Genomic DNA, 12290 nt, shown 5'->3' on the forward strand with positions numbered 1-12290 from the left:
AATGATCTGAATCCTGATACCTCTTATTCCCTCCACCACTCACCTGGCCTTATCTACCCATCATGCTTCCCCATGGAATCCACAGATGAGAGGGGCGTATGGATGAGTACACATGAAATTGTAGCAGAGTGTGATAAAAGGTAACCAGAGGAAATATGCAGTATTATTACTGAGGAGGTGCCCTCAACCCAGAGATCAGAAGACATGCTAGGGGCAACGACTAATGAGGTACCGATATGTGACACTATCATCTTTGCACGTGAGTGGGTCTGTCTATCTATTTAAATCAAAAGTCCTTCACAGCTGAGTCTGGATTTTACTCCTTTGTAGCCCAAAATGCCTAGCACCATGCCTTGCAGATAGCAGCCACTGAATTCCTAGTTTCTCCATTTGAACATTGTACATGAGGAACAAATGCTACCTGGGTAACAATATAATGTGATGCCGGAAATGAAAGCACGAGGCTAATAAACAAGCGTTTATCGCATCGCTAATTTGGGTCCATCACTCTGTAGTGCTGTGGGTGTCACACAAAGCGTAAGATATCACCTTGGCTTTTCAGGAACTCAAAAGGCAGACAAGTTACTTCTTAGGAGCTAGCTGGTGATCGAGTAAACTTTTAAAATTAATAATATAATTTTCTTAGGGAGCTTCCTTCAGGCATTTCTGTTATGATTTATGGGTCCCAAAGATGTGATGGTCAAATAAAATCTTCTATAGATGGACCAAAGAGGGAATGCGGACAACCCCAGGGTGAACTGAAGGTCTGTTGGAAGCATCAAGAACAAAGCAGCAATAATGCAGGCTCTTCCTCCACTCTTTGAAATTGGTCATATAACTGAGATCAGAAATCCTTCTAAATATGGTGACTCTACTTTAAAAAAAAATGGGATACGAGCTGCTCTTACTGCTGCTTCTTTTTAAATTTCTTTTTTAACGTTTATTCATTTTTGAGAGACAGAGCATGAGCAGGGAAAGGGCAGAGAGAGGGAGACCCAGAATCCGAAGAAGGCTCCAGGCTCCGAGCTGTCAGCACAGAGTCCAACACGGGTCTTGAACTCACGAACTGTGAGATCACGACCTGAGCCGAAGTCGGACGCTCAACCGACTGAGCCACCCAGGCGCACCTGCTTCTGCTGCTGCTTCTTTTTTAATGAGAGCAAGCACAGAGACTATAAGGCTATCAGAGCCCCTGGCAAGGAGTGGCATTAAGACTCCGTTCAGTTGTTGCATCCCCCCAGTCACACTGGTCACCGTGCGGTCACTCACCCGTGTGTTTGTATGTCACAGCCCCCGAGATGACATCTCCCTGAGAGAACTGATCCACTGCGACTCCAGCTTTCCTCACCAGCCCGTGCTGAGGTGCTCGGGCGATCACAAACATCAGTCTCGAATCATCACCGTCCACATCAGTAGCAGAAATGTGTTCAGAGGTGATGACCACCTCTTCGCCCTCTGAGCAATGCATCATGGGGATGAGGTCAGCCTTGAGGAGTGGTGGCTCATCATTTACAGGGAATACCTAGGGGGAAACAACGCACGTTTTCAAGAAAAAGGCGGCAATGACAAATTGCCCAGCCGGCAAACCATAGCTCACAGTCGGAATGACAGGCATTTTCGATCTTTCAGACACACGAAACAATAGCCATGGAATTTGGCCAAGCAGCCTGTGTCTTTTCCCCATATGAACCATCTTGCAAGAAATGGCCAACATGGGAGACATTTTAGGTAGGAATGGAAGAGTATGGTTATGGTTTGGGACTCAAAGCTCTCATTTGTCTCCAGACAGACAAAATATAAATGTAATACACAGCAGTCTTCACTAAAGTCCCTATCCTCTTTTGTTAAATTCACACATATTCTAGAGGAAATTTGGTCCTCGTGGTCTGATGCATTTACACTTACCACATCAAAGTTATTTATATTTCAAATTATGTGGCGATTACAAAGCTTTCCTCCACCAACAACTCCCTGCCACCCAGGAAGTTTCCCTAAACTTACAATAAGCAGCAGCTGCATTTCGAACATTTTGAGTTAACTCTGAAACTCCATAACCATTAAATCAATCCCAGGATTCAACTAGACAAAACGTTTTTCTCTCATCATCGTGAACAACAACCTCCAAGTCGAAAGGAAAGAAGAACAATGTGGGATCACTCTGGCTCTCTGAATCTAACAGGATGATGCAGACACTCGAAAAGGCAAGCCTTTTAAATCAGAACGAAGGACACCCTGCCTCAAAGTTCACAGTCACAACTTGGTGTGTGCAGTGCACATTTAGTTATCAAGTCCAGCCTGTCGATACTTGTCAAAGCCACATTTCCTCCTCCCCTTCTTTCCACCAGGGTGATCTTTTTTAAACGTGGCTTTCATCACTCTGGTTTCTCTTCGGATTGTAAATCTCTCTCCTTTTAAAATGTGGCTTTCAGGGCTCCCGGGTGGCCCAGTCCGTTAAGCGTCCAACTCTTGGTTTTGGCTCAGATCATGATCTCGTGGTTTGTGGGTTCGAGCCCTGCTCGGGCTCTGTGCTGACAGTGCAGAGCCTACCTCGGATTCTCTCTCTCTCCCTCTCTCTTCTCTCCCGCTCGTGCTCTCTCTTTCTCTCAAAATAAATAAACAATAAATAAATAAATTAAAATGTGGTTTTCATCAGGTCCCCTTATAGGGACCTTCAATGGCTTCCTAGCACTGCTCCTAGGATGCCTTAGGCCTCGTTTCATGCACGAGGGTGCTTTTGCTCCCATCGCTGGTCTTTGCATCATCTCTGCATGCTCTCTCTGCCCCGTGACTTGGTAGGCTCTGCCCCAGTGCTTTGCTTGGCTACCCTATCCTTCAGGGTGCATGTGGCTTCTTCAGGGAAAACTTCTTGAACAACCCAGATTCACTGAGAGACTTCCACCATTTACTCTCTTTCAGCATCCCATTTATTTGTAGAATACATCCAGTTTTTAACTAATTAATTATTTCAGTGATAATCGTTAATGTCTGCCTTCATCCCCTGCCTATAAACTCTAACAGTCCAGAGGCATTCTTTGCCATGTTCATCATCATACCCCAAGCATCTAGCATAGGAACTGGCATGTAGAAGGTACTTGGGTTTTTTTTAATGTTTATTTATTTTTGAGAGAGAGAGAGACAGAGCGTGAGTGGGAGAGGGGCAAAGAGAGAGGGAGACACAGAATCCAAAGCAGGCTCCAGGCTCCGAGCTGTCAGCCCAGAGCCGGATGCGGGGCTCAAACTCATGAGCCATGAGATCATGACCTGAGCCGAAGCTTATCAGGAAACAACATCTTTGTTCAAGTTCTCTGAGTGGATTCATTAAAGACCTTTTTTATTATTGTTCTTGACTCGATCTGATGAATGTCACCAATATATCCATGATGACCACCTGACAAAATACAAAATAGCCCCGGATTTCAAATGGATAATAAAGCCCAAAGGCAACAGAATTTAAAACATTCTTCCTGGACAGAAAATAATCACCCATAATTGTCCAAAAATGACCTGTACTTCTGATTGGCTTCCACAAGCCATGGGCTTTTGTCTAAAACGTAGCAATAAAACAGACTATTTACACAGTCACATGAATGATTTGGGGCAAGTCATGGAAACTTCTTGAACCTAAGTTTCCTTGCCTATAAAATGGAGATAATTCCCTCTCTGTCTACTTCTTTAAAATACTGGAGAGGCGCCTGGGTGGCTCAGTAGATTAAGCGTCCGACTTCAGCTCAGGTCACGATCTCGCGGTCTGTGAGTTCGAGCCCCGCATCGGGCTCTGGGCTGATGGCTCAGAGCCTGGAGCCTGCTTCCGATTCTGTGTCTCCCTCTCTCTCTGCCCCTCCCCCGTTCATGCTCTGTCTCTCTCTGTCTCAAAAATAAATAAAACCTTAAAAAAAATTAAAATACTGGATGGATGTAATCATTCTTAATTACTAACTGTAAAAATAGCTGACAAACACATTGTTACCACTAATAATAATTTCATATCACAAAGATCTGACAAAATTCAAACAGAAATAGAATTTGGTAGATAAAAGTAATGAAGAACGTAATTCTTTCTCTAGACCTTCCTTTGTCACTAACTATAAATTCCTATAAATCGTATGGGTTTTGCTGTGGACTTAAGTGGTCCATCAACAGAGAAATTCAGGGGTTCCCATTAACCTTTATGCACAGATTGTTCATAATTTGTCAAAAGGGGAAAAATAATTATTTCAAACAGATCTGAGAAAGGAGTATATAGTACAGGAATTCACAAAGAGGCACTACACACATGAAGACATGATTTCTTCCATTCGAGAAGGAAAAGGCCAGTGACACTAGCCTAACCTGGATAGGTGCTATACAAATATTTCTAAGTGTTAAAGCTCAAAAATGTTAGAATCAATTTATACACAGAATGAATTGGTTTTTAAATTAAGTATCTGGATTTGAGGTCAGAACGGTTCAATCTTTAAATGGATTGGAAAGAGAAAGCAGTATGCCCATCTCACCAATATAACTTTGCTGTCTTTTGCCTATTACCTTCAGACTTTAGCTGGTATCCCCTTGCTTTGGAGTCCACATGTTTTAAGTTCTATCAGGAACTCTTCAGAGGCTTCCAAACTGGATGTTTTATTCCCATATGAACCAGGGAGGAAACTTTCTACCCACCTCAACACGTAGAACAAAGTCTGCTGAGTTCGTGCCATCTGTGACCTCCAAGAATATATCATCCTGAAGTATCTCAGATCCATCATGTCGATACCTGTGGGGATGATATTTGCCACTAGCCCCTCAAGGCCACCATGACAGTAGGAGACGCCTGACACAAGAGCTCGTCCATGGCTTTTGCCACACAGTCAATAAATAACAAAAAACAAAGCATAATCATGAAGTCACATACTCAACTACTCAAGGGTCCCTGAATGCAAAAGTTGCATATATGTGGTATATGCATTCATCATTTGCCCCCAAATCAAAACGCAGCCCTCCAAGTTGCCACCATGGCAATGGGAACCATCTGGTGTAGTTCTGCTTACTTACCTGAAACAAGGCTGGAGCCATGGCCGTTACTGAGACAGCAGTAGACAGGTAAAAGCGGGACACTGTGTGAATTTTGATGATCCCTTTCCTCCCCTATTCTTTCTGCCTGTGCTTTTGATCTGTTCAGCTCTTCTCTAAAACTCTGATCTATGAATTACTTATTGCCTCTCTCCTGCCATTTACCCTTTTCTACTTAATAGCTCTCTTCCATTTAACCCATAAAGATTTTCGAATCTCTCTAGACTTAAAAATATTTTTAGGGGTCTAGGCGTGGCCCTACTTTTCTTTAATTCTCAGTCAAGTTTTGTAACAGAATCGTCTAATTCAAGACTTTCCATTTACTCTGCAGCCATTGTAGTGACACCACAAGTATCTATTACTTACTTATTACCACAAGTTCTAAACAGCTATCGAATTGAGCCACATTTTTAGCTTTCCAATGATTTGTTCAAGATAGGAAACAAGTCTTAGGAAATGAAATTAAAAGTTGCATAAAAATAGTAAATCGAACATATATAACATTTACATATGAAAAAAAATCCCAGGACTAAAAGATATTTAACTCAGGACTAGTCTCACCCATACACTGGCGAGGGGCTCAGATTGGGGATTCTATTCTAATGGTGAAGAAGGTCCACCTCCCCCCCTCGGTATCCCTTCCACACCCTGTCTCCTACGCTCCCTGATAATTTCAACAAAAATAGATATGTGAAAACGTACTAATCTTATCTTATCATGCTGAAACCCAGGGCCAGGTAGATCTAGGAGCGCACATCCAAAGGCATGGCGGTGGAGTCAAACAAAACTTCTTTCAAAATCAGACTCCTCCATATACTAGCTGAGTGACCTCAACCTCTTTCTGCCTTAGTTTCTTCAACTATAATATGAGAATACAGCCATCTACCTTATCAGGCTTTATTGCTGTGAAGATTAAATAGGAAAAAAACATAATTGCCAAGTCTATAGAAGAGCCCTTGAATTACATGTGCTGCAAATATTAGTACTTTTTTTCCTATCCATCACGCATTCCCTAGTAAGAATCACCTAAACAGAGGTCTTGTTCTAACATTTAGCTAAGAACTGAGATGTCTAAAAAAGGGAAATTTCAATGAGGATAAGAGTGAGTAGTGGAAAGAGGTCGGGATATTGGAGGCTGTGAATACACAATTTAACTAAACTAAACTTCAGATAAAAGTTGATCTTCCTTTGCACAAATCCTAGCTCCTAGCAACTTCCAAGTGTGAAATTATGCATTTGAGGCCTAATACCCTCTAAAAGGTCAAAATTCCCATTTACAACTTGAACTTATAAGTGATAAGTCAACTCATATGTCAGTCTACCTGACCCTTGCTTTTCAATGTCTTGCATTATTTTACAAAGCAGGCATTTTTACCAAACTTTGTAGGAAAGTTTCTTACAAAACTACATTAGGTAGAAAAAAATGAAAGACCTCAAGGGGCAAGGAACTGCTGTAGGACCGTAAGGAATGAACCACTCTAATTTATCCAAAGGACACAAAAATGCTGGTTCAAAGGGGCACATGCACCCCAATGTTTACAGCAGCGCTATTGACAATAGCCAAAGTATGGAAAGAGCCCAAATATCCACTGACTGATGAATGGATAAAGACGTGTACAATGGAATATTACTTGGCAATCAAAAAGAATGAAATCTTGCCAATTGCAACTACGTGGATGGAACTAGAGTGTATCATGCTAAGTGAAATAAGTCAGTCAGAGAAAGGCAAATATCACACGATTTCACTAACATGTGGAATTTAAGCAACAAAACAGACAAACATAGGGAAAGGGAAGCAAAAATCAGATAAGAACAGAGAGAGAGACAAACCGTAAGGGACTCTTAAATACAGAGAACAAACTGAGGGTTGTTGGCAGGGTGTTGGGTGGGGGGGATGGGCTACATGGGTGATGAACATTAAGGAGGGCACCTGTTGGGATGAACACTGGGTGTTATATGTAAGTGATGAATCACTAAATTCTACTCCTGAAACCATTATTACATTGTATGTTAACTAACTTGGATTTAAACAAAAAATAAATAAATTCAAAACAAGAAAGAAAGAAAGAAAGAAAGAAAGAAAGAAAGAAAGAAAGAAAGAAAGAAAGAAAGAAAGACACAAGCTGCTCTATCCCTAACTGTTGGAGACCCAAGGACCACTCCATGCCCTGCCTCCCTGGTGTATCCCACATATTTGACTGCAATGAAATAAAAATTTACACTAAAGATACTGATCAACAGAATTCTATCCCAGAGTTTCCAGTCTTATGAAACTGACACTCCTTAAAGCCAAGTTCAACTATGTAGTTTGGCCATATAGATTATTTCAGTCTATACTCATCCAGTTTGGCTATCACCTCTTGTGGTATGTACAGTTGCAGCAAATTTAATATTCATGGTAACTAATTTCTGTGTCTCAAATATCCATAAAGTCATTCCCACCAGTACAGCAAGCCAGATGGAAAGAAAATGTCTGGAGGGAAATTAAAATTTGTCATTTCTCATTTTCAACTGACCCTTGAAAGTATTCACTGGCATGCTGGTACCCCACCCCCCACAAAAAATTAGAAAACTTCTTCCTCTTACTCTGCCTCACAACGGATCCAGATGAAGGCCAAAGCATGTAAAGAAAAAAAAATCCAGGAAATGTTCTAACCTAACTTTTAAGGCATGGAGTTCTCCCCAAGAAAATGTGCCTCCTGGGTTTAGAGGAAATCCATCCAACTCCACCCTTCCATGCTGAGGCAGTCTCTGTAGGGAGAGGTAGATGTTGTCCAGTTGGGTATCCACATCAGAAACCAGAATGTTCTCTGTGCTGATGACGCAGTGACCTCCCTCCGCCACTCTCAGGGGGTTGGTAAATACCTAAAACGAAGGAAGAAAACATTCGAAGCCTTGTTCCATGAGATAGCCCTGAAGACAGAGCTCATTAAATAAATAGAAAACTTCCAGTACCACCTTCACAGGTCGATTAATTTTTTCAAGAATGTGGTAGGGCCGGGGGCAGGGGCAGGGGTGCCTGGGTGGCTCAGTCCATTGAGAATCCGACTTCAGCTCAGGTCTTGATCTCGCGGTCTCTGGGTTCCAGCTCCTGTCAGGCTCTGTGCTGACAGCTAGAGCTTGCTTAGGATTCTGTGTCCCCCCCACCCCCGCCCCTCCCCCACTAACGCTCTGTCTCTGTCTTTCAAAAAATGAATAAACATTAAAAAAATTAAAAAAAAAGAATGCGGTAAAGGGGACAAGGTCATAGCTAAACATACTGGATGAAAACTATTTTTTACCAATTTTTTCCAATTCTAAGCACTGATATAGACAAAGAAGCAAGGCAGATTCATAAACCTGAAACTGTCTACATTTCATTTACCTCGGTCCCTAAAGAGTGGAAGCAGCAATCAAATTGGTTACTGTTGGTGGTACTAAATGGAGAAAATAATAATATACATCACCAAATCCACACCCACCATTGCTGGATCTATCTATCTATCTATATCTATATATCTATATCTATATCTATATCTATATCTATATCTATATCTATCTATATCCATATCTATATCCGTATCTATCTATATATATCTATATCGATATATATCTATATATCCCATGCTTCTTTTTTTTTTTTTAATTAAAATGATGGTTTTAATGGGAACCAGAGGTATGGTTACAATTACATAGTCTGACACAAAAAACCCATGAGTGATCAGGAGTTGGAAGGTTACAAAATAATGAGGGTAACACTGGGTACAAGAAGAAAAGCTGTTGCAGAACCTCAGGAGCCACGCTAATACGGCCTCTCCCTGCGATCCTGTCTGTGCTCACCCCTGGAGTCCATCTTGCCAGGGCCAAAGCCACCTCTGTCCCCACCACCCCGGCTCCCTCGGAAGCCCCCATGGTCCCCACCTGGGACTCAGTAGCTGCCCCGATCATAGCCTCCTCTGCCACCATGACGATTGTCTCCATAGTTACCCCCCATATGAGCAGTATATATATATACATATATACATACATACATATATATACATACACACACACACACACACACACATATATATATATATACACATACACATATATACACCTTTATCTAGAAAATGAACAACAATTCTATCAAAGTCCCCTAGAGAAAAGAATTCGTCTCCTTTTCACCCTAAAAACTCTTAAAGACTTCGGAAATTGGTTAGAGTTTTTAAGTGTCAGTGGTAACAAGTATTTTAGAAACAGAAGTAGAGCAGGAAATTGAAGATTAGAAATTGAAGATTCCACAAGAAATATATTTGTACTAACATTAGACAAATAATTAAGCCAGAAAGATAACTTTTGATGATAGAAAAAGCTACTGTTCAATTCACAACTCACTCAAAAGCAAAAAGCAAGTTAGGGGCACCTGGGTGGCTCAGTCAGTTAAGTGTCTGACTTTGGCTCAGGTCATGATCTCACAGTTTGTGAGTTCAAGCCCCGTGTCAGACTCTGTGCTGTCAGCTCAGAGCCTAGAGCCTGTTTCGGGTTCTGCGTCTTCCTCTCTCTCTGCCACTCCCATGCTTGTTCTCTGTTTCTCTCTCAAGAATAAATAAACATTAATTTTTTTTTTTAAGTAAAAAGCAAGTTAGAAAGGCTTGGGGGGCGCCTGGGTGGCTCAGTCGGTTAGGCGTCTGACTTCAGCTCAGGTCACGATCTCGCGGTCCGTGAGTTCGAGCCCCGCGTCAGGCTCTGGGCTGACGGCTCAGAGCCTGGAGCCTGTTTCCAATTCTGTGTCTCCCTCTCTCTCTGCCCCTCCCTTGTTCATGCTCTGTCTCTCTCTGTCTCAAAAATAAATAAATGTTAAAAAAAAATTTTTTAAAAAAAAAAAAGAAAGAAAGAAAGGCTTGGGATGTTTTATTACCTCATTGGTACTTGGCAAGAAGTGTTCTATGGTCAAATAAGTCTCAAAAACAGTCAAGGTCAATCTTCACCTTGGAGATTTATAAGGCACATAAGCATATTCAATGTTCTGAGATCCCGCAGTAGGAAAATAGGTGAACCTTGTTTAACCCATCATTCTCCCAAATTTACATTATTCATGGAGATAAAAGCAAGCAGATAGAGTTGGGGCACCAAGTCAAGGGCTCTGACGGTCCCCTGCAGAAGGTCTGAGCTGAGTGCCCCACCCATGTGAGGATACAGTGTTCTCCAAGGAAACAGCCACTCTCTTCAGAGCAGCTGCTGCTCTCTGAAAGGAGAATGTTGCTGAAGAAAAAGTTGGTAAAGGGAGCAGTGGGGGCTGGGGGGATGGGCAGAGGAAACGGAAGTGAGCAAGAAGTCACGGCCTCCACTCGGCCTCCACTCGGAGCCCTGCTCTATCCCTATGCCCAGAAGGCACAGCTGTCCCAAGGCAGCCCCCTGGATCCTGGAAGTTAGAGACCAACCATCCTGAGATAGCTGCCTCCTATTCTTCAATACACTACTGCCGCCAGGAAAGGAAAACGTCCAACAAGAGACTTTTCTCCCTACAACCACTCACCCCCATCCTTCCCACATGCCATACTTCCATGTGGTCGAAACTACGTTTTTACTGTTTGTAGGAGAAAGAAATAAAGGGAGTTCTTATTAAAAGAGGAATATTGGGGCACCTGAGTGGCTCAGTCAGTTAAGTGTCTGACTCTTGATCTCAGCTCAGGTCTTGATGGTGGGTTCAAGCCCCGCACTGGGCTCCACACTGAGTGTGGAGCCTACTTAAAGATAGATAGATAGATAGATAGATAGATAGATAGATAGATAGATAGAAGAAAGGAAGGAAGGAAGGAAGGAAGGAAGGAAGGAAGGAAGGAAGAAAGAGAGGAGGAAAGAGGAATATTATTTTTGAAACAAGGTCCATGCCTGCCAGCCTCAATGATTCCTGAGTTGTATCAGTTAATTCCCCAAGATGCTAATGTTTCCAGGGATATACTTCGCTACACTATATGGTTTTAAAATATATATGTATTTTAGGGCAACTTTCAAAAAAGTAAAAGCATAAGGCTAATTTGCCCAAACTCATTCATCACTAATGTTTCAGTCTCTGCCGAAACCCAGTGCTGAGGTTTTGGGGTCTTCTCATCAGCATCATATTAAGATCCCCTCGTGGTTATCATTCAACCCAGCTCTCTGTGGTATTTTCACCACTCATGTGACTGGTTTCACTGGAGCTATTCATTTAATTTTATTTCTGATAGTCTCAGTTCTCTAAGGGACTATTTCACTTGCCCCATACACTATAGAAAAAAGACAGAAGCCACTAGGCCACGTTAGTTATGAGGATAACTATTCCATCTACCTTCAAATGAGGGAAGTAACTGTTCACTTCACTGTTTTCGGTTTTCTCCACAGATCATTCTTCTCTAGCAAGAGGTTTGGATTGCTTTGCATAAAACACCATTTCCCTCCCCGATTGTTTTAAAAAAAAGCTTTGGCTTCTTAAATGCTGGGCTATTTCAGGCATGTATCTCATACACAGGAAAGAAAGGTGTGAATAAAATCTAATCAGATTACCAGACATTCAAAACTATTTTCTTCACGGGGAATGTGATGCGGTCCCTGACAGGGAAGGGATCAAAGAATATAGTTCAGATTCTTTTGCCTTTTGTGTGAGCTCTGTGGTACATCTTCTACCAAAAACTGCAAGTTCAGAGGCCTGAGGGGTCAGGCCAGCGATGTAAATGAGTGTACTGAGCTGGGTGGGGCCTCTGGAGACTGGAGACCAGGCCCTGTCCAACTGCTGACTGGGGATAAGTGAATTCACTATTCCTCGAATTTCCAAATTTTCAAGAGAAGCCAGAAATCTAGAGTCAGTATGAAACTTCCTGATGTTTAAATTTGGTCAACTCATTAATTAAAAGTATGGTTTGGATCTATCAGAACAGTTCTGGGGGTTGGGTAAGCCCCTTGGTCCCTCACCGTGCGACCTCTGCCCCCCAGCTTGGGGCAGATGTAGAGATGGTGAGGGGGCTCATGGGTACCTGGAAGGTGACGTTTTTCCTTAGGCATGAAACATGTACAGGTTCTCGTCCATTTTGGTTCCTAATGATTCGGTAATCCTACTTTGTCTTTCACTTTGGAGGGGAAAATGAGCCCAAGAAGAGCCACACTAATTAAGTCTAGCCCTCCGATGGGGTTTGGAACAAACGTTCAGCATTTTTTTTTTAATTTTTTTTAACGTTTACTTATTTTTGAGACAGAGAGAGACAGAGCATGAACGGGGGAGGGTCAGAGAGAGGGAGACACAGAATCTGAAA

At 42.2% G+C, this 12290-nt stretch overlaps 1 protein-coding gene across 19 annotated transcripts in view; it reads right to left on the minus strand.

Annotated features, from left to right (window-relative positions):
* Nucleotides 1-12290, minus strand: part of FREM1 (FRAS1 related extracellular matrix 1) — a 199704-nt gene that overhangs the window by 88922 nt on the left and 98492 nt on the right. For 18 of the 19 annotated variants that reach the window (XR_008424201.1, XR_008424202.1, XM_053907946.1 and 15 more), the window contains 3 exons: nucleotides 7700-7908; nucleotides 4654-4747; nucleotides 1270-1522 (listed from right to left, as the gene is read on the minus strand). Coding sequence is in view for 17 of the 19 variants with exons in the window: in XM_053907946.1 (XP_053763921.1) it covers nucleotides 1270-1522; nucleotides 4654-4747; nucleotides 7700-7908 (556 nt within the window). In the remaining 2 variants the exon portion in view is untranslated. Of the gene's footprint in view, nucleotides 1-1269; nucleotides 1523-4653; nucleotides 4748-7699; nucleotides 7909-12290 lie in introns of those variants that run through there. The other variant, XM_053907956.1, reaches the window with a different exon arrangement.

The sequence above is a fragment of the Panthera pardus genome, unplaced genomic scaffold, assembly GCF_024362965.1.
Source record: "Panthera pardus isolate Hobbes unplaced genomic scaffold, ASM2436296v1 HiC_scaffold_20, whole genome shotgun sequence".
NCBI lineage: Eukaryota > Metazoa > Chordata > Mammalia > Carnivora > Felidae > Panthera > Panthera pardus.